The following is a 21,794-nucleotide window of genomic DNA, read 5'->3' on the forward strand; positions in this document are numbered from 1 at the left end:
GGGTGGCTCAGTTAAGCATCTGCCTTCGGTTCAGGTCATGGTCTCCAGGTCCTCGGATCGAGCCCGGCATCAGGCTCCCTGCTCAGCAGGGAGTCTGTTTCTCCCTCTGTTCCTCCCCCTGCCCATGCTTGCTCTCTCTCTCTCTCAAATAAATAAATAAAATCTTAAAAAAAAAAAAAAAGTTGGACGCTTAACTGACTGAGCCACCCACATGCCCCAAGATTTTAGTTTTAATGAAGTCCAACTTACCAGTCGTTTTATCACTGTGTTTCAGTATCTTAGCTAAGAAATCATTACCAAAATCATGCAGATTTACTCTTGTGTTTTCTTCTAAGAGTTTTATAGTTTCACCTCTTATATTTAGGTCTCTGATCTACTTTGAGTTAATTTTTTTGTATGATGTGAGACAGGGTCCAAATGTATTCATTTGCATGTGGATATCCAGTTGTCCCAGCGCCATTTGTTGAAAAGCTGTTCTTCTTGGTCCCTTTGTCAAAGATCAGTTGACTGACTATAAATGTTAGAGTTTCTTTCTGAATTCTCAGTTCTAATATCCTTGCTCTTTATTAAATCCATCCTGTGTCAGTGCTACACTGTCTCCATTACTGCAACTTTGTTTTTGAAATCAGGAAGTATGGGGCTACCATCTTTATTCTTTTTCAAGATCATTTTGGCTGTTATGTGTCCCTTGCATTTTCATTTGAGTTTTAGGATTAGTTTGTCAGTTCCTATAAACATAAGCACTTTTTAAACTGTTGTTATAAAACAACAAATCTAGGGCCTTCAGCTGAGGTCATGAAATGCCTGTTTCTAAAAATGGGCTCATACCTCACAGAATACATTTTACCCTCCAGTATACCTAAATACTTTTTTTTAATATGCCACATTTTCTTTATCCATTCATTCATTGGTGGATACTTAGGGTTGTTTCCATGTCTCACCCACCATAAGTAATGCTGGAATGAACATGGGGGTGCGGATATCTTTTCAGAATAGTGATTTCATTTCCTTTAGATGTATACCCAGAAGTGGAGTTGCTGGATGGAGTATACCTAATACTTTGAACAACTTCCCTAACCTTCTCATTCTTCATTCAGACAACATCTATTATGTACCTGCTATGTGCCAAGGTCAGTGTTGGGTACTCAGTCCACAGTGATCATTAAGATCCTATTTCTGCCCTCAAATAGCTCCAGTCTCATGGAGGTGATATATTAAACAAATACTTGAGAAACAATATCGCAGAGGTTTTCATAGAAATACTGTGCAAGGGAGTGGGAACCCAAAGGAGTGGCTAGCCCTAACCAAGTGTGGCCTCTGGCACTTCTAAGAGCTCTACATGTATTAACTCATCTTTACAAGTCCTGCAAAGTGGGTACCATCTTTCTCCCCATATTACAGAAGAGGACTGGGTCAGTATTCCATAGCCTTTAGAAAACTTTCTAATAAACATAATTGCCCAAACTCTCCTTTAAAATTCTTTGAGATTTCCAAGTCAGTGTGGTTAATTATAACCAAGTAAAAGAGTAGGTAGAGTATCCTTTTGCTTTCAAGCTGTACACAACCCCTGTTTTCCTCCCAGCCTTCAGTGTTACACTACCTGGGAAATGACTGTTCCCCTGCCTCCTCCCTAAGATTCTCAACTAAGTTGAGAACAGGTGTTCTTCTAGCGGGTAAGGGCTCTGAGGTAGAATCTTGCCTTAAGTGCCTTGCACAGTGAATAGTTTGGGGATGGGTGAAGAGTTTTGCAGTTTTCCTGAGCAGATAAAATGAAAGATTCAACTAGGATGGTGCTGGACCAGCGTGGAAAGGCCCAGAATTTACATGAATGGCTTAGTGCCATAGTATCCAGTGAAGAGATACACTAAACCACTTGGGGTAAATGCGGTTAGAAATTCATGAATAGGGTAGAATTGTCTGCTATGATGTGGAAAGTAAGCTAGTTTCAAAAAGATAAATACTGTGTGGGGCGTTAGGATTTCAAGGCCATAATGTCAGTAATTGGAATCTGTGCAAGCTTGTGGAATCCAGTATGCATTTATCCATCTAGTATTTGTTGACTCCCAGTATTTTTAAACACTGTGTCCTATCCTAGCATAGTTATTAAGTTTATCATTTTAACTGTTCTCAGGTCCAGTAAGATAAGAAAGAAAGCAGAACAAAGGAAAAGCACTTTTTCTTTAAATGGCAGGCACTGTACCAGGTGGTGTTTTACATGTATTATTTAATTTAATCCTCAAAGTAGCACTGAGGTAAGTGTACTTCGTACCCTCTTTTTCAAAGGAGAAAACTGAAACTCAGAGAGGTAAGTAAGATCACAGAGCCCACCTGCCTTCAGAGTTGCTGTTCTTTCTCTCAGAATTGCTGCTCTCAGTACCAGTTGAGAAATGGATAGGGAAGCTCTAGGAAGACAGTATTGATAGCATTTGTTGATTTGACCTAACTATTCATTTATTAATTCCACAGATTTATTGAGTGCTGTTTTGTACTGGGTATTATGCTGGGCAATAGGGAAAGGGAGAGACCGAGACAAACATGATCCTTACTCTCATGTAGTTAATATTCTAGAGAATAATTATAGAGAATTATCATGATCTTTAGGTTGATTTGCATTTAGCTTTATCTGTTTAGTGCTCATGTTTTGTTATATATTGTGTGCATGCAAATATACATATACACATATGCACATGTATGAGCATAAGCTGTGTTTTCTAAAAAGAAAGTAAGGATAAAAAACTTGTTTGTAGAAAAAAAAAAAAAAACTTGTTTGTAGATTAACAAGTTTGGGGAATTTCTTTATACTGCATCTTTTACCTAGAATTTCAGAGACACTGAACAGTAAAACTTCTTTATGAATTGCATTACATTCTGCTCAAAAAGGTTTTTTGTTTTTTAATATTTCATAATAGAAAAATTTTAATTTATTGAAAAGTGGAGAGTATACTAAACCCACATGTATCTGTCACTCAGCTTCATAAATGCCAGCTCATGACTAGTCTTGTAGGGAAGCAATTACTGTAAGTAATTCAGTTCAGAACTAATATTCAACTTAAACATTTATCTTTTACATAGGTTTTACGTAAAACTTATGTAATTACTTATGTAATTTATTTATGACTAACTTAGTATTATTCAAGTAATAAGAAGATGGTTGTTGAATAATATAAGCTGTTGTATTGTGGGGCTGCTTTATTAATGTTTTAGAAGGGAAGCTTCTTAAGACTCTGGATTACATGTATGTCTCCATATTCAATTGTCGAGCTAAGTAAATACATTTAAATAAGTAACAGTTAGAGAAAGGCAGATGTTCAAAATTAGCCAAGTACACTTTTGGCCCTCTGTCATATTTTGCATAAAAGAACAAAACCAATGGTACAGTGCACTAACTTTGTAATTTGCTTTTTGAGTTGGGTCTTTTTTGTTGCTATTGGTTGCATGATTAATTTTTTTATGATTGCATACTTATTTGGATTTATTTCTCTTGTGCTGAAGGAAATGTACAAATTACAACTGGAACTCTGCTAAAATCTACTGAAGAAGTACAAGGTATGAAGGTCAATGGGACTAAGACGGATTATAATGAAGGACACAAGAATGGCAATGTGAGTAAAGGTCTCTCAGCTGGGTGCAGCGAATACCCAGAAATAGACAAAATCATGACCAGTGGTGAGGTTTCAGAAACCAGCACATTAGTTTCCCTAGAGCCTTTAACCTTTGTGGACCCTGGATTAACAGAAGCAACTTCTAAAGAAAAAGAATGTGAAGAATTAAAAACTTGTCCTTCTTGGTTGTCATTGTTACCAGGGAGCAGTGCCATTTCCAAAGTGAACAATGGGAAGGAAGAAGTGTGTAAGTTAAACCTTGTCTGTGAAGCAGATGACAATCACCAACAGATTCTCAGCCACCATAATGAAAAACACAGTTCTGCCCATGGCAGTCCCAAAGCCACGAGAAATATAGTTGTTGTAGAACCCTTAGAAGAAAACTCTGGCATTTCATATTTCTCAAGTTTGTCTGGTCCGGAATCCAGGACACCATCCTTAGAAACAAGTGGTTTTGAAGGTGATGGCTTGCCAAAGGGATCTGCGGAAAAGACAGACAATTCCTGTTTTGATGGAGATGGTCAAAGCAAGAACGTGGCTACTAGAAAAGAAAATGAACAGTTTTTGAACCCCAGGAGTGAAAGAGGGGAACTCTTTCTTGTTAATGCCAGGCAACCAGAAGAGGATGCTAGTGGTCATTGTCCTGGTGAAAAAGAGACTGTTGCCTCCCCCAAAGAGAATATCCATGGTAACTCTTGTGTTCAAGGCAGTATCCATACAGACAGCCCTAGTTCTTCAGTGCCCGGTTCTTTCACTGAAGCCACAGAAGTAATGTTAAAAAAAAATCATCTGAAAATCACTTTAGACATTCAAGGTAGCTTGACAAACCATGAGGACCATAGAGAAACTTCTACTGATATGAGCCATTCAGGCAGACACTCTGAAGAGAGCAGTTTTTCCTCCTTAATGCAGATTGAAGAGCCAGAACAGACAACCACTATAGAGCCCAATATGGTAACTGAAAAGATTTACAGTAAAGACTCTAACTCATTCCGCTCCCAGAGAAATCTGGAAGACGACACCCAGTTAAGTGAAGCATCATATAATGAATTTCTGATTGAAAGAAAATCCCCTGTGAGTTTAAAGCGTGAGGACCAGATAAGTCTTATGAATGAGATATCAAAACCCAAGAAAGATATTGCTCAGTTACCACCATCCCTAGAATTTGCTTACGAACCTGAGTCAGAACAAGCTATACAGACCACACAGGACGATAGTTCACATTTAGGTGAACAGAACATAGCCTGTGAGATGAATAAACTTCCTTGTACCAATGAACTGGTTTTAAACAAAATAGAAAGTGAATGTGTTTTAAATCAAGTGCCCCTTAATTCTCAAGACCACGCGAAGTTGCCAGCTAACAAAGAGATGCCTTTAGCAACAAGCGAGGATTCCCAACAGAGCCATCACCCTCCATTAGAGGATGGAGCAGATGTCATTGCTCATACCCAAACCGTTCCCATGAAGACAAAAATGAAAGACATCTCTCCATCAGGTGACAAATCCTGTGGTGCCTCTTCAAACAACCCCACCTTAAACATCAAACCAGGAAGCCTAGAAAGAAAAAACGAACTGGCTGATTCTGGAATAGTCGATCTACCTTCCAGACTTCTCTCAAGCAAGAAAGAAGCAGCAGGCTTGCCTCAAGAGGTCTCTGTTATGGAATGTCAAAGTGTTCAGTCTCGGGATCTCTCTAGCTGTCGTTGTGTAAGTAAAAATGCACAAGAAAAGAGCGTGTGTTCTGCTTATGCTGCTTTTGAGTCCAGCAGAATCATCCCAAAAGTTGAAAACTCTTTGATGACCAAGTGTGAAGATGCATTTCAGCACAGCAATCACCACTCCCAAGGAAGAGAAGACTCCACAGAAAGTAGCACGCATAAAGTGAGTTACACATCAGAGGGAAGTGAACTTGCTGGGGAAGAAACTAAAGGCAGCCTCACAGGAGATAAGATGCAAAACAAAATGACAGGAGGCGTATTAAATAGTGAAGCTTCAGACAAGACCATTCCCACCACCAGTCACACCCAGCCCAGTGAGGAATGGTTGGAAGGAAAGGAACAGGATGTACCTAAAGAGACTGTGTTTTGCAAGTATAACATCTCTGACTGTGCCACATCAGAACTAAACTTATCTGCAAACATTCCAAGCCCTGAAAAATTGTTGGACCAGTCTCTAACTGTTATGCTCTCCAGTTTCAAAAGCATAAGCCAAGCAGTTGAAACTCTTGATCAGAAAACAGATAAAGTCCTTGACTGCCAGAGTAACCAAAATAGACCAGATGAAGGCAGAAATGAAGATAAACCAGCTAAGGAGACACTAGATGGTGACAAGAGAGAGACTGTCACAGAACCTAACAGAGAGGTAAGCCACAACCAAAAGGATCTGCTAGTTAGTTCAGCCAGTAACAACCCATTGTCCAGTGGTAGTTCAAAGAAAGGCGATTTGAAAGGAGACTCTGAACATATTTCTGGTTGTGAGGAGTCCACAGATGGCATGGTAGACATCATCTACACGAACTGCAGTAATAAGTCTACAAAAGGCATGTTAGACTTAAGAGCATCTAGTACCCTTGACGGTGGTGCAGGGCAAGATGGACTGACATTACAGGAAACCTCAGTGAGTACTGTTTCTCAGAGAAGAGAACTGAGTGCTGCATTTATCAGAATGATTGGCCAGGACTCAGATTTCCCAGATGCTACTTCCTCTACAGGGGAGCCTCTGGAAATTAAAAAATCATGTGAAGAGAAAGTATGCAGATCATTAAAAGATTGTGAAATGGAAATGTGTCCAGACTCTTGTGCCCATGAGCTAGAGTCTATTGCAGATCATGAACCAAATATAAGAACATTGGGTAGAGTAAATGTGTCCTTAGATTATAGTCATCATGAACAGCAAGTTAAAGAAGCATCCCTTAGAGAAACAAAAGGAATGATCGAAGGATCAAGACTGGAAATAATTTCTGAGTTTGACAAGGACAATACCTTTGGAATTTCCTCAGAAGAGTTGCTGTCTTCTGGATGCCCAGATGAGAACCCTGTTCCTGTAGGGAGCCTGAAATCCATTGAGATAATGCCTTCGTATCTGTCTTCTCACAAAAATTCAGAAAGTAATGTTAATAGTGAAGAAACTGACCTGAAAAATCTTTTTAAACCAAAAGATGGTGAAATGCTTTGTGAAAATATGGAGCACCACACAGTCCTGCTTGAGAGGAAGGAAGGAGAACCAGGGGATGGGAGTAATTCTGGTGAAGGAGTCAGAATAGACATTGGTATGCAAAATTTGCCTTTGACAATGGAAACAGAAACTAAGTTGAGCGGAGAAAAAACTGAAGAACATCAGAGGGGACCCATGGGTCACGTAACTGTCAGGGAAGAGTCTGAGGAGATGATTACCAGAGAGGCTGGTCATGGTGATAAGGGAAGAGAGATTTTTCAGTCCCACTCTAAATCCCAGAGGATGCTTGCTGATGTTGAAGAGCAACAAAGGCAGAGGGCTTTGGACTACATGTTGCAGAATGAAGAGGAATATATACATCAAAAAGAAGCATACACGATATTGGAACAATGTACATCGTCTGACATTTTACCGGATGAGCTGAAAGATAAGAACCAAGCTAAGTATTGCAAAGGTGAGTCCACCATGATGAAGAAAATCACCCTAGCACAGCTGGCCACGGGCGGCAGTGCTGCACAGTTCCGAAAGTTGGAGGATCCAAAGGAGGAAAGCTTGTGTCATCCATTAAAAAGGACCATGGAGTCGTACACAGGCCCTTGCCTTCGTGTTGCCCCTCAGAAAGCACAAGACCCCAACTCTGCTGGGTGTGATGAAATACACGGTGCCTTTGGGAACACTTCACACCAGAAAAGAGTGCTTCCCTTAAAGAAGCAGCCCCATCGAACATGTAAGAAAGTTTCCTGTCAGGAGCAACTCAAGATGGGGAAAAAAATAAGTAAAATCAGAAGTTCTGCCTTTTTAAAGAGTTCCTCTGAAACCATCCCCACAAAAGCACACCGATTTCTCAGTTCGTGTGCTGTGCCTGCACCCGCACAATCGGAACCCGGAACAGAACCAGCCAGGAGCTTAATGAGCCACATACCAAAGCAGAAGGTGACTCCGTGCCATCCCTTGAGGATCCTGAATGTTAGGAAGCCTACCAAAGAATCAGCCTTACTCAGCAAGCTGTCCATTCTCGCCTCCAAACTGGTCCCAGCCACAAAGACCCAGAAACTAAGATACCGGCGGTGTTCCTCGGAACTTCTTCCAGTGGCTAAAAGCTACAAGCGGCTCAGATACAAAAGGCTTCTGGATGGCTTTTCATACAATACAATGCAGCTAAATCCATATTTGGCAGCTAGTGGATGGGATAAGAGACCCAACAGTAAGCCCTTGACACTTTATTCGCTAGAAGCCATCAAAATGAGCTTCATAGATTTGAGCAACAAGGTGCCATCACTGCTGTTTGGTTCCGAAATTTTCCCGGTATCTTTTCACATGAAATCGGGCTCTGAGTGCATGACCGAGTCCCCAAGGACTTTTCCTGAGCACTGTGCTCCAGCCAGGCTCACCTTAGGAGAGGCCCCCAGGTGCCTGTCTCAACCTCCCAAGTGGACCTTTTCTTTCTTCTTGTCCCGCAGTTGTCCTGGGATGGCCACATTCAGGGAAGACGCTGGCCTCCATGGTCAGGCATGTGCCCAGGCTCCTTCCCAGTCTCCAGGTCCTCTCCAAGACTATGGAGGCGCTGCCATAGTCCAGACCAGAGCAGGCTGCTCTGTTCTTGGCCTTCACACACTTCTAGCACTTTGTTCTCCTGGATGTTACCGAATCTGGACAAAAAAACGGAGCTTCTCTAGTCACATGCCTACCATGCAGAGGCTCTTCATGACCCAGTTTACACAGGGCTTAAAAGGGTTAAGATCTCCAGCCTCCATAGCAGACAAGGTCTTCTGTTCTCTTCCCTACTCGGTGGGCCGAGTGCTATCCATTTGGAGCCAGCATGGGCCTTCTGCCTGCCCCTTCGAAATCTCTACTCTTCATTCCACTCACAGCAAGCGGCAGCCAACTCTGAGCACCACGAGCAGGTAAAATCCATGTTTGCTTTTCAACCTCTGGGGAAAGTTGAGGGCTAGAAATGCAAGGCTATTTAGAGTTTCAGTCTCTGCATTTTGTTTACCTTGACAAATCTCTGCTGAGAAAATGTAGCTGAAAGTCTTAAGTGTAGACCCCTCTAATTTTCCTGCAGAATCTACCCCTGTATTTTTACCATTCTATGTTTTGTCCATGTCATTCGCAAACCATCAAATCTTTTGAATCTCTTCTTTTCTACCCATGCCCCCACCTTCCAAAGAACACCATTACACGTCAAAGACTTATAAATAGTGACAAATAATGGCTTCTAACTATATCTTATTGACAAAGTATTATACAGTGAGCAACTACTTCGGTGTTTGATGTATAAAGGATACAGAATAAGTACTTTTTTTTTTAAGATGTTATTTATTTATTTGACAGAGAGAGAGAGCACAGCAGGGGGAGCGGCAGGCAGAGGGAGAGGGAGAAGCAAGCTCTCCACTGAGCGGGGAGCCCGATGCAGGGCTCAGTCTCAGGACTCCAGGATCATGAACTGAGCCGAAGGCAGACACTTAACCGACTGAGCCACCTAGGCACCCCCAGAATAAGTACTTCTTAAGTAAATAAACTAATTATGTAGGTATCACCAAATCTAGTTCATGAACCTTTGGATTTCTCTCTGGAGCAGAGAGGCTTCAAAGATTGACATTTACATACTATAGTTGTACAATTTATAGAATTTTAAGTGAGCTAGAGAAGTTTGACCACTTAGAATAGTTGAAAATAATTTCACCAATATCATTTTACCTTTTTTTTTTTAGTTTTCATTTATTTATGTTAGAGTGGGGGGGGCAAGAGGGTGATAGAGAAAAATCTCAGCAGACTCCCTGCTGAGTGCAGTGCCCTACACAGGGCTCAATCCCACAACCCTGAGATCATGACCTGAGCTGAAATTGAGAGTTGGATGCTTAACTGAGCCACCCAGGTGCCCCTCATTTTACCTTCTTATTGGAAATAAGAGGAGAAAGAATTAGAGAGTTATATCCTAAGGATCTGTCTCAGACATAATAAATCCTCCTATTTGTAATCCCTCAAATAACAGAAACTGAAATTTTTTTAATTAGCCCTCATCATTGCTATAGTTTAAAAATTCAACACCAGCAAAGCCGTAAAATTAGGGAGAGGCCTTGTTCTTCATGTGTCTGTGCAGTGTCTTATGCAGAATCATTCTGTGTCACTAAAACACTGTCTGGTGCATATTACAAAGTTCCCTGACCGTCTTAGCAGAAAACTAACTAAATCAAAGGGTTTCAGAAAGACACCGCAGAACCTGAATGTGGCTGATGGAAATTGAGAGATGAATGATCTTCGAAGTACTTGTCCTGTAGTTAATAGAAAAATGTTCTTACAGTGTAGTCACAAAAAATACATTGGAATGAATCAAATTGTTTTATTTTTTTCAAAGATTTTATTTATTTGTTTGAGAGAAAGAGAGCGAGAGAGAGCACAGCGGGAGGTGTGCAGAGGGAGAGGAAGAAGCAGATGCTCCACTGAGCAGGGAGTCCGACACGGGGCTCGATCCCAGGACCCTCCCTGAGATCATGACCAGAGCCGAAGGCAGACGCTTAACTGACTGAGCCACCTAGGCGCCCCCGACTCACATTGCTTTAAATCATAGTATACTGCTTTTACTTTGTCTGGTTTGTCAGTATACCTCTATAACCGCATAACCGCACTCTGCTCAGTGTCTGACATGCAGCTTTAAATTGTCTTACCTTCTCTATGCTGTGTTCATGCCTGAGGTTCGAATATAGGCCAGTTCTTTGTTGCACCCTGTGAAGACGTGCGGCCTTTGGCCCTTTTTCTTCATCCAGAACTCTTTTCCTTCCTGACTTTTCTGTTTCCTGGCATGGAATATTTTTTCTCTGCCTTCCTTCTTATGTCTAGCATTTTATTTTGTTCTTTTTATTTTAATTTAATTCAAGCGGAATGTTGGGGTGGGGGGTGTTTCTAGGGACTTTTCCTTCTTCTTGGCTCTAGAAGTGCCTTATCATCATATGCCTTGACTTTAAGTTTAGAAGTTTGCTGTTTTTCTAAACACACTTAGAAATATTAAGCATGATAAATTGAGTAACCCAATAAAGCAGGACTTAACAAATATTAAATTATGTTTCTATAGGATTTTTTTTTTTTTTTTTTTACAGAGAGAGAGAAAGAGAGGAAGTGCACAAGCAAGGGGAGCAGCAGAGGGAGAGAGAGTAGCAGGCTCTCCGCTGAGCATGGAGCCTGATGTGGGGCTCGATCCCAGGACCCCGGGATCATGACCCGAGCCAAAGTCAGACGCTCAACCAACTGAGCCACCCAGGCGCCCCATAGGATTTTTTTTTTAAGTTTTATTTATTTAATCTACACCCAACGTGGGGCTTGAACTCATGACCCTAAGATCAAGAGCTGCCTGCTCACCTGACTGAGGCAGCCAGGCACCCCCAAAGGATTTTCTTATTTGAACCTTCAGCACTCTCTAATGGAAGTTGAATGGGCTTCTTTTTTGCTGTTTTTATAGATGATGAGCTTGAGGCACATGGTTTTTTCTAACCCAGATCAGGTTAGTGTTTCAGCTGAGCTAGACCTAGATGCAGGGTCTTCTGATTTCTGATTTGGTCAACTCCTTCTCCAGTATACACCCTGCCTCTTTCCTTTTATCAGTACCTGTCAGGGAATCCTGAAGTAGTTAGTTAGTGCTAAACCTTCTAAAAATCTGAATTGTCTTTGTTTTCTAGACATTGAGCAAATCTACTTCTAAGAGGAGATGGATTGTTTTTATGGTCATCACTGATTAAACCTGTATCATCAGCTCATTGATTAAACCTGTACTGTGTTCCAAATTTGGTAGAAACTGATACAGGTTTTACTTTGAGAGGCATTAAAAAGCTCTCCACCTTCATTTATTGATGTATCTATAAGTGATGAATACCATTGCTTCATCTATACAAATAAAAGCTTAATTACAAAGGAGTTAACTCTGTTAATGGTTTTCTTCTACATAACCATGTTTTATGTGCAACTTGGCTTTAAAGAGAATAAGGGTTCTTCATAATCTTCTTTAAGGATATAGAAATTAGGCTTTATTTTAATGGCATTAATAAAGAGATGAATAATACAAGATTTGTGGGGCACCTGGGTGGCTCAGTCATTTAGCGTCTGCCTTCAGCTCAGGTCATGATCCCGGGATCCTGGGATCGAGCCCCGCATCGGGCTCCCTGCTCCACGGGGAGCCTGCTTCTCCCTCTGCCACTCCCCCTCCTTGTGTTCCCTCTCTTGCACTGTGTCTCTCTGTCAAATAAATAAATAAAATCTTTAAAAAAATAATACAAGATTTTTTTATCTGTGAATTATATTTTGAAATCTTTAAGGTATATATTTAACAAAAGAAGGTGTAAGACTCAAAGCCATTCTTGTTCCCCTCCTTTCTCTTACTGTCCTCTCTTTATTCCTCTCTCTACCTTCTTTCCATATAAGTTAGAAAATAATCTTCCCATCAGCCTGCCTCCACTCCAGTGGTGGGCACATAAATGTAATTCTCAGGACTGGGGGGCTTTTTCTTCTTTCTGAGTGACTGACATTTCTTGTCTTCCTAGGGCCTCATTGAATATCATGTGCCATCAGTATCCTCAAAACCTTTGAGTACCCACAGTGGCATCAAAACTTCCCGGTTGTTCCACTGCCCTAACCTGTTGCTTTTGTACTTTTGCTTCACTTCAGCCACACCATGTTACCGTATGTGCCTCTTCCAGGCATGGAAGCTACTTATAATACCAGTGGCAGTCAGATGAGGTAAGCTCCAGCAGCGCCTGCTACATAAGGGCTTGCAGCTTGCAGTGTGCGTGTGTGTGAGTGTGTGTGTGTGTGTGAGAGAGAGAGAGGAAGAGTGAATGTGCAAGTGAACACAGCACCTGAGAGGGCGCGCTAGCAGATGGTGTGGGTTGAGCATAGCATGATTCTGACGTCTGTTTTCCTTCCAAACCTGATCCGAGATTTAGATGCGTTTTATCATAAGTAGTGACTAAGGATGTGTAATCAGTACCATTTATTGAAAAAGAGTCAAAATCACTAGCCAGCTCTTTGTACCACAAGTTCCCTCTCAAGCTGTCTCTTGGTCGTAGAGCCAGCTTCATTGCCTTGATGGGATCGATCTCATTGAGCACAGTTCATTTGTTCAGTTCACTAAATGCCTTTTTCCTCCAAAAAGTCTCTTCCTTTTTACATTTTTCCTTATAAAACTTCTCTACACCAATGAAATGGATTGACCACATCCTTTTAATTTTTTAAATATATAGACACAGGCTGTGTCCAGAAATAACTAGAGAACAGGTTGGCTGGAAACGTCATTGCTGGAAAAAGGGAAGATCTTCAACCTTAGTATGTTGTTAAGTTGAATGTGCCAAGGGAGAAAGTGAAACCCGTCTCATATTTTCCTTCTCTGTTTTTCTTTTCATGGTGCTAGACTAGAGCCTCCATTCCCTGCCTTGGTACCAAAGTCTTGCTTGGTAACAGACTCAGCTGTCAGCAAGCTCTTGCTTTCAGCCTCCGAGTTCCAGGTCCCTGAATTTGATGAGCTGGATACTGTGGCAGCGGCATGCCCCCATCCACAGAGCAGCCCTCCAGAACAGAAAGAGGTAAAGTGCTGATAGAGTCGAGGGCAATACTGGAAGTGTCCATCGAGGACCAAAGATCACATGATGGGTACACACAGGCCCCTGCATGTCTTTGCTTATCACTGTTAGCTTCAGCTGATTGCTGGAAATTACCAGGGCAAGAGTTTTTCTGCTTGGCCACTGAAGGCTACTCTGGATCTCTTAGTCTGCATTATTTTCCAGAAACTTTTTTCTTGACAGTAGCATTTAACAGTATTTAGAGAGTTGGACCAAAGAGCTGCTTGCATTCAAAGATGAGTGAACAATGGTATTCTTCATTTTGCAGTCTCTCTCTGTCTCCAACAGTTAACAGGCTTTCATATTGCTTATCTCAATATCTGAGCTGAATGTGTAGATTCTCTTCTAACAATATAAAGGGAGTGGTTGCTGAGAACACTGTCAGCAGGAGTAAGTAGAGCTTTGTCATAAACTATGAGTTAGAGTCAACTGTAAACTGAGGAAGCAAAATCTTAAGAGTGTCAAGAAAAAGGACTTTATGTATTTAAAATGTCTTCTAACTTGACCATCTTTCTTCTTAATCTTTAAAAATAGGCTGAGCCAGAGAAGAGGCCAAAGAAAGTCTCACAGATTCGTATCCGGAAAACCATTCCTAAGCCAGACCCTAATCTTACCCCCATGGGCCTTCCTCGACCCAAAAGGTGAGCTCCTTCTCTAATACACATAGGTTCACATTTTTTGGAAAATTGTTTGATAGAATATAATGACCTTTTAAGTGGTCATATACTCTGAGCTATTTATTATACTTCTAGGAATTTATCCAAAAGAATTAATTGATAATATGACCAGAGATTTATGTGCCAGGGATATTGTTCTGCATTCTTAATCATTTTTATCAAGCTCACTATGCCAGATATTATGCTGTCCCTTTGTGTACATAGTCTGTTCGTCCCCTAGTGGTGCTGGGAGGTCAGCACCATTGTCACCCCCAGGTTTAGGTGAGGATGCCAAGGCTCAGTGGTTAAGACACCTGTGTTAGGCCATGGTGTCAGTCGCATGGCTCAGGTGGTTTCTCTCTTACACAGTTTTTACCCAAACCCACAGCCCAAGCTCACAACATTCTGGTGCAAAATTGACAAGGGGCCTAATGTCATGAGGGAAAGAAGTTTAATTTTTTTTCTCTTTTTCTTTAAGAAAATGCCAGATGCATGCTATGGTCTATCTCATGGCCTTTAAAAACTTGGTTTCTAAAGGTTTATTTTTTATGACAGACATAATTGCTAACCCTAAAAAGGGAAGTGGAAAGAAAAAAAGGATTACCAAATTATGTATTTGATGTACTATACATTACCCAGACACACTATAAAAATACAAACATTTTGTAAAAGATCTCCAGAGTTCGGGGCACCTGGGTGGCTCAGTCGTTAGGCGTCTGCCTTCGGCTCAGGTCATGATCCCAGGGTCCTGGGATCGAGCCCCGCATCAGGCTCCCTGCTCTGCGGGAAGCCTGCTTCTCCCTCTCCCATTCCCCCTGCTTGTGTTCCCTCTCTCACTGTGTCTCTCTCTGTCAAATAAATAAATAAAATCTTAAAAAAAAAATAAATAGATACAATTTAAAAAAAAGAAAAAGCTCTCCAGAGTTACATTTACTTGTGGTGGATTTCACTCCTTCATTTCCCATTGGCAAATAGAAGCCTAACAGTAGTCCCTTAAGTAACCCCAGGGTAAGTTATTGGACCCTCCTGAGCTTCAAGAATGTGTCTGTAAAGTGTAGTAAGAATTCCCAACACTTAAGATTGCTGTACAGTCCACTTGAGGAAAAAATGTGTACTGTACCTATTATATTGCTTCACACAACACAAGTGCAATAATTATTACTGTGATCATAATTGACGTTCTACTTTTCCCACATGGTTTCTGTCTTCATATATTTTATATTACAGTTCTTTTATTGATCATCCTACCATATGTTTTTATAAGAGAAATTTTTTAATATTTCAGATATCCTAGGTTGAATAGTACTTATTCTTAGAATGAAATAGGATTCAGGGGCGCCTGGGTGGCTCCGTCGGTTAAGCATCTGCCTTCAGCTCAGGTCATGATCCCAGGGTCCTGGGATCGAGTTCCGCATCGGGCTCCCTGTTCCGCGGGAAGTCTGCTTCTCCCTCTCCCTCTGCCGCTCTCACTGCTTGTGCTCTCTCTGTCAAATAAATAAATATTAAAAAAAAAGAAAAAGAAAAAGAAATAGGATTCAGAATCAAATGTATTCTGTCTTGCATTTATATGTAGATATAAGTTCTAAAAAAACCTTTTTATTATAAATAAGTTAGTTGGGAGTGGAGAGAGTTTTAATATTGTAATGACATTCAGTCCTTTGAACTTCTTTCAAGTAATATGCCAAAAAATCACAGTGATCTATCATCAAATTATATTTAATGATTTACCACCTAATGTTTTTTGAAAGCAAAGGATTGAAAAATGCTGACTCACATAGGTTCTGTTACCAGGCATCGAAGCAGTGAGTATCTCATTGTATGAGCAACACACCAAAAAAATCTGACCAGTAAGTGTCAGATGCCCAATAATTTGTATGCTGGTCTTTCACTTAGAGATACTTTATTTAAATCAATATAGTGAAAGAGGTTGAAAAAATAAGATTTTTAACAAACCTTAGCCTAAGTTACCTAATAATAAAATGCTTTTATTCACATCCTCTTTTGTCAAAAAACCTTGAAGTTGTAGATTTAGTGCATTAAATTTATGGAAAAGCTTTGACATACAACTTTTTTTTTTTAATATACTTGACACAATGTTACATTAGTTTCACGTGTACAATATCGTGATTCAACAAGACTATACATTATGCTGTGCTCATGACAGGTGTAACTACCATTTGTCACCATACAATGCTATTATAATACCGTTGACTATATTCCCTATGCTGTACCTACTCATTCCATAACGGAAAGCCCTAATCTCCCACTCCCCTTCACCCATTTTGTACATTTCCCCACCCCTTGACATATAACTTAATTGGCAAAGGCAGCTTTTATCATTCAAGCCCATCAGCCAAATCATTCTTACTTCCTAACTTTTGTTTTCCAACTCAAGTAAATGTGTTAATTCGCACTTATGAAAATCATACAAACCATTGAGAAATAAATTATGGAACACATCTTACAAGGTAAATTTGTAAAAGCCATAAGTCAAAATTAAAATCATGTAACAAATATAAATAAAAATTTATTTTAATAGCACATTATTAAAACAACATGGTAATGCTGTTTCTCATTACTGGATTTGTAATAAACCAATGTAATGTGTAGTTAGAATAATAAATTCTGAAGTGAGAAGTATGGTAGAAAGCATAATGAATCAAACAACGTTATTGGACTTTTAGGAACAATTAAGAGTCATGTAAAAAATCAGAAATAAACCTATTAATTTATGTAAATCTTAGGATTGCTTCAATATTTAATGTAGGAGAAAAATATATTATGAAACCAACTTGCATGGCAGTATCCTGTAATATTTGCTGCTGTTAACAGGGGTAGAAGTTATAACATTTTATAAGCTAAAATAAGATGATTAAATAATTGAATTAAATATTTCTTTATGTGGTTTTTTAAAAGTTTATTCCTTTACTGAAGGAAATTACTTAAAATTTTTGTCTGTGGGTTTTACATACTTCATCTTCAAATGTTTGATAGTCCTAGTAAACATTTTGGTTATATTTTTTTAAAAAAAGAAGAATTGACTGTTGAGTGGAACTTTTCTTTCAAAGTGATAACAGACTGTCAATGAGAATTGAGAATAGTTTTGGAAGAAACATTGGGTACAGTTAAATACATGAACAAGCTATGTTGGTATTTGAAGCTCTTTTTCCTAAGTAGGGCCTCCTTCTGAAGGAGGCATTGTTTGATGATAATCAGGAGATAAATGAGGCAGGGTCACTCTGACAAACCCATTCTGCAGCATATCTGAAATCTGAATATTCTGACACCAGCCAAAGTACCCTATTTCTAAAGCCACTTCTCTCTTAATGGAACTATATGTAATGGGGAAAGACCGGTCCAATACAAGTTTACTGCGCTTTCATTAATTACTGAAGGGGACTTAGCAAGATCAGGGATTTGATTCATATACTGAAATAGCATTCAGGATGGATAGGTGCTATTCTGAAAGAATTTGTGGGAATGGAGAACTCTGCATGATCATTCAAGGACACTTCTCAAACATATGACCAGAAGTTCTAGGAAATTAAAGATTAGGAGGTTGATTCCACTAAAACTGGGTATTCATGTACTCTGTGGCATGTCTTCTGGTATACTAGCGTGAATACCACTGGTATTTAGTAGCAACCTTATTTAGCTAGCTCTTGGGGGTTCACGTGTCTGTCGGTCCAATCAGACAAACTATACAGTATTTTAAATAGGGGAACTTTAATATAAAATGTTAAACTATAATAGGAGAGTAACCACAAGATGTACAGAGAATTCTGAGGGACCCTAAGACTGAGAGCACGTACTCAAGGAAAGACAAACTTGGAAGAGGGGCCACCTCCCTAGGTTGGCATTTAGACTTTGTTGGAAAGGGTATGGTTGCAACCCATTAGCTTGCTCTGGGTTGCTAAGGCCAGAACTAGGCACTCAGGAAATAGCAACTTTGCAGGGTGTAGACAAGCTGAGGCAGGCAGGCATGCAAGGAGAGTGCGGGTGCTACTGTGGATGTAAGGCATGGAGCATGTTGTATTTCTTTCAGGAGGGCCACAGGAAACAGACCTCAAGAAGTTGGGGTGTAGACTTATGGCCTGGAGGCCACATATGTGTCAGGAAGCATGTGGCATGATCACCAGGCTAGGGTTGCCAGAGCACTGAAGGGACTGCATGGTCTGTCCACACAACTAGGGCTGAGCCCTCTCCAAATGCCCCCTCCTTGACATCCCAACAAACATGCACAATGACAGGGAAAAAAGTTTACCAGAACCAGGAAGAGAAACTCTTTTCCTCCTACAGTGTTCCCCAATGCCCTCTTCTGCCAAAGCTTTTAGCATCGTACTTAACTATAAAGAAGAAATGCTTAAGAGTCCAAGATTCCATTTTCACAAGAGTAGGTACTGAAGGGTACATTTTGAGCTAAAAAGCAATAATTTGATAACTGGTACATGACAGCATATCCTACAAATTTGAATAGAATTCACTTGACCAAGAGCTGTTCCTTTTAAGGAGAGATTTGAATAAATGGAAAAGTTGTATTTAATGCAATCATATGGAAAAATAAAGAAGCAAGAATAGCCAGGAAAATTCAGAAAAGGAGTGAAATAAGAGAGGTACTAATCCCAAGAGATACTACACTATATTGTAAAGTCTTAATAAATAAGAACAGCCAGAGCATAAGCATACAAATTGGTAAATTAAAATAGAAAGTCCAGAAATAGACACAAATACATAGGGAAATTTAGAATGTGACAAAGGTGTCCCCTCAAATCAATGGTAAAAAGAAAGACTAAAGTGCTGTTGGGGCAACTGAGTAGCCATTTTAAGAGTAATAAACTTGCAGGGGGAGGGGCAGGGGGGCACCTGGCTGGCTGTCGGTAGAGTATGTGACTTTTGTTCTCAGGGTTGTAAGTTCAAGCCACATGTTGGGTGTAAAGATCACTTAAAAATAAAATTTGGCGGGGCGCCTAGGTGGCTCATTCGTTAAGCATCTTCCTTCAGTTCAGGTCATGATCCTGGGGTCCTGGGATCGAGTCCCCAGGTCAGGCTCCCTGCTCAGCAGGAAGCCTCCTTCTCCCTCTCCCACTCTCCCTGCTTGTGTTCCCTCTCTCGCTGTCTCTCTCTCTGTCAAATAAATAAATTTTTTAAAAATCTAAAAAAATAAAAAATAATAAAATTTGGGGGGGCACCTGGCTGGCTCAGTTGGTTAAGCGACTGCCTTTGGCTCAGGTCATGATCCCAGGGTCGTGGGATCGAGCCCCGCATCGGGCTCCCTGCTCGGCGGGAAGCCTGCTTCTCCCTCTCCCACTCCCCCTGCTTGTGTTCCCTTTCTTGCTGTCTCTCTCTCTCTCAATTAAATAAAGAAAGAAAGAAAAAGAAGAATTCTTTTTTTTTTAAATTTTTTTTTTTTTTTTTTTTTTTTTTTTTTTTTTTTAAGGTTTTACTTATTTGCGAGAGAGAGAATGAGAGACAGAGAGCATGAGAGGGAGGAGGGTCAGAGGGAGAAGCAGACTCCCTGCCGAGCAGGGAGCCCGATGCGGGACTCGATCCCGGGACTTCAGGATCATGACCTGAGCTGAAGGCAGTCGCTTAACCAACTGAGCCACCCAGGCGCCCAGAAAAAGAAGAATTCTATCTAATGATTGGAGGAGTGATAGACTATTACCGTGTGTGACCCTAAAGAAGTAGTAAATGTAGGGCGCCTGGGTGGCTCAGTTGGTTAGGCGACTGCCTTCGGCTCAGGTCATGATCCTGGAGTCCCTGGATCGAGTCCCGCATCGGGCTCCCTGCTCGGCAGGGAGTCTGCTTCTCCCTCTGACACTAACCCCTCTCATGTGCTCTCTCTCATTCTCTCTCTCTCAAATAAATAAATAAAATCTTTAAAAAAAAAAAAAGAAGTAGTAAATGTAATCAACATTTTTCAGTGGCTATTAATATTACAAAAAAGTCAACAACAGGTACCACAAGGTACACCACCATCTAAAAATCTTCCTATCAAAACACCTAAATCTGGGGGCATCTGGGTGGTTCAGTCGGTTAAGCGACTGCCTTCGGCTTAGGTCATGATCCTGGAGTCCCGGGATCGAGTCCCGCATCGGGCTCCCTGCTTGGCGGGGAGTCTGCTCCCTCTGACCCTCCCCTATCTCATGCTTTCTTTCTCTTTCTCTCTCTATCAAATAAATAATAAAATTCTTTAAAAAAAAAAAAAAACCAAAACACCTAAATCTGATTATGCCTCTGTATCTCAATTGTCAATCTGTAGGAAATACCTGTAGTATTTCCCATATGTTTGGGTCAGAGGAATAGGTTAAATGATACTATGTGGGTGTAATCAAAATCTAGACTGGGGAAGCCACAGGTCAAATGACCTGGTTTCTTCACCAAATAAATTACAAAATTAAAAAAAAAAGGAGACAAAATAGAACATAAGTAACATATAAATTGAGATGGGTTTGATTGGGATTAAAAATTCCAGGGACCTGTGTTTGGGAGAAGGGTAAAAATATTGATGCACTTCAGTTTCCAAGTTAAATATACTTATTAAAATTCTTGCCAGCCAATAAAAGGGGAATGTATAATTTCCAAGCCAGAAAGGGGGGATAGAAAGTAAGGAGTCAGTCAAGGAGAAGAAAAACATTGGAAAGGTAGGATTAAAAGAAGCTGTAAAATATGATAATAGATATAAATACAGTTATATCATTGCCAGCAAGTATAGACAAAATTTCATAAAGCTGAAAATTGGCAGCCTAGAAATATGTGTTGTGCACATGAGACACATCTAAAACTCATTGCAGAAGGGCTGAAAGAAAAGAAGAGTTGGGAAGGCAGTCTTTTCTCTCAAGAGAGCGTGGAGAGGGGTGTCTGGGTGGCTCAGTTGGTTGAGAGTCTGCCTTCAGCTCAGGTCATGATCCCAGGGTCCTGCATCAGGCTCCCTGCTCAGCGGGGTTCTGCTCCTCCCCCTCCCCCTGCTCATGATCTCACACTCTCTCCTCTCATAAATAAATAAAATCTTTAAGAAAGAACAGCATGAAGAACTTATTTTGGGGGCGCCTGGGTGGCTCAGTCGTTAGGTGTCTGCCTTCGGCTCAGGTCATGATCCCAGGGTCCTGGGATCGAGCCCCGCATTGGGCTCCCTGCTCGGCAGGAAGCCTGCTTCTCCCTCTCCTGCTCCCCCTCCTTGTGTTCCCTCTCTCGCTGTGTCTCTCTCTGTCAAATAAATAAATAAAATCTTTAAAAAAAAAAAAAACTTACTTTGTTCTCTTTTCAGGTTGAAGAAAAAGGAGTTTAGTTTAGAAGAAATCTATACCAATAAGAATTATAAGTCTCCTCCTGCAAATAGGTGGGTACATGAGTAGGACTTAATAGACTGGGAGGGCTTCTGAAATGATCGATGTAAATCTCCAATCCTTTCACTTCAGAAAGGGTTTTATGTTCAGTTATTGGAAATAACATGAATTGATATTTTTACTTCCCAGCTTTTGAACTGGGGTTGGTGGTAGGATGGGACAGGAACATGTGTTGAATGAGGTAGGTACAGAAAACGTCTTACTTCAGTTTGTACTTGTGTTTTTAACAAATAGGCCAGCTCTCTTCTTCAGGACTAATAATCATCAATCTTCAGATAGGATTACAAACCCAAATACAGAACGAATTTCATTGGCTACCTTCAAGTCTGAATTCAGTTTAAGTCAGGGAACATTTATTAAATTCCTGTTGTGTCCAGGTTGTAGCAGGAGAGTTCTAGGATTTTATCCTGT

At 40.6% G+C, this 21,794-nt stretch overlaps 1 protein-coding gene across 10 annotated transcripts in view; it reads left to right on the forward strand.

Moving 5' to 3' along the window:
* Window positions 1–21,794, forward strand: part of PRR14L (proline rich 14 like) — a 71,323-nt gene that overhangs the window by 27,497 nt on the left and 22,032 nt on the right. For all 10 annotated transcript variants that reach the window (XR_013443457.1, XM_036074607.2, XM_036074606.2 and 7 more), the window contains 5 exons: window positions 3,493–8,680; window positions 12,432–12,503; window positions 13,174–13,345; window positions 13,916–14,022; window positions 21,305–21,376. Coding sequence is in view for 9 of the 10 variants with exons in the window: in XM_036074607.2 (XP_035930500.2) it covers window positions 3,493–8,680; window positions 12,432–12,503; window positions 13,174–13,345; window positions 13,916–14,022; window positions 21,305–21,376 (5,611 nt within the window). In the remaining variant the exon portion in view is untranslated. The remainder of the gene's footprint in view (window positions 1–3,492; window positions 8,681–12,431; window positions 12,504–13,173; window positions 13,346–13,915; window positions 14,023–21,304; window positions 21,377–21,794) is intronic.

This window comes from Halichoerus grypus, chromosome 13 (genome assembly GCF_964656455.1).
Source record: "Halichoerus grypus chromosome 13, mHalGry1.hap1.1, whole genome shotgun sequence".
Classification (NCBI taxonomy): domain Eukaryota; kingdom Metazoa; phylum Chordata; class Mammalia; order Carnivora; family Phocidae; genus Halichoerus; species Halichoerus grypus.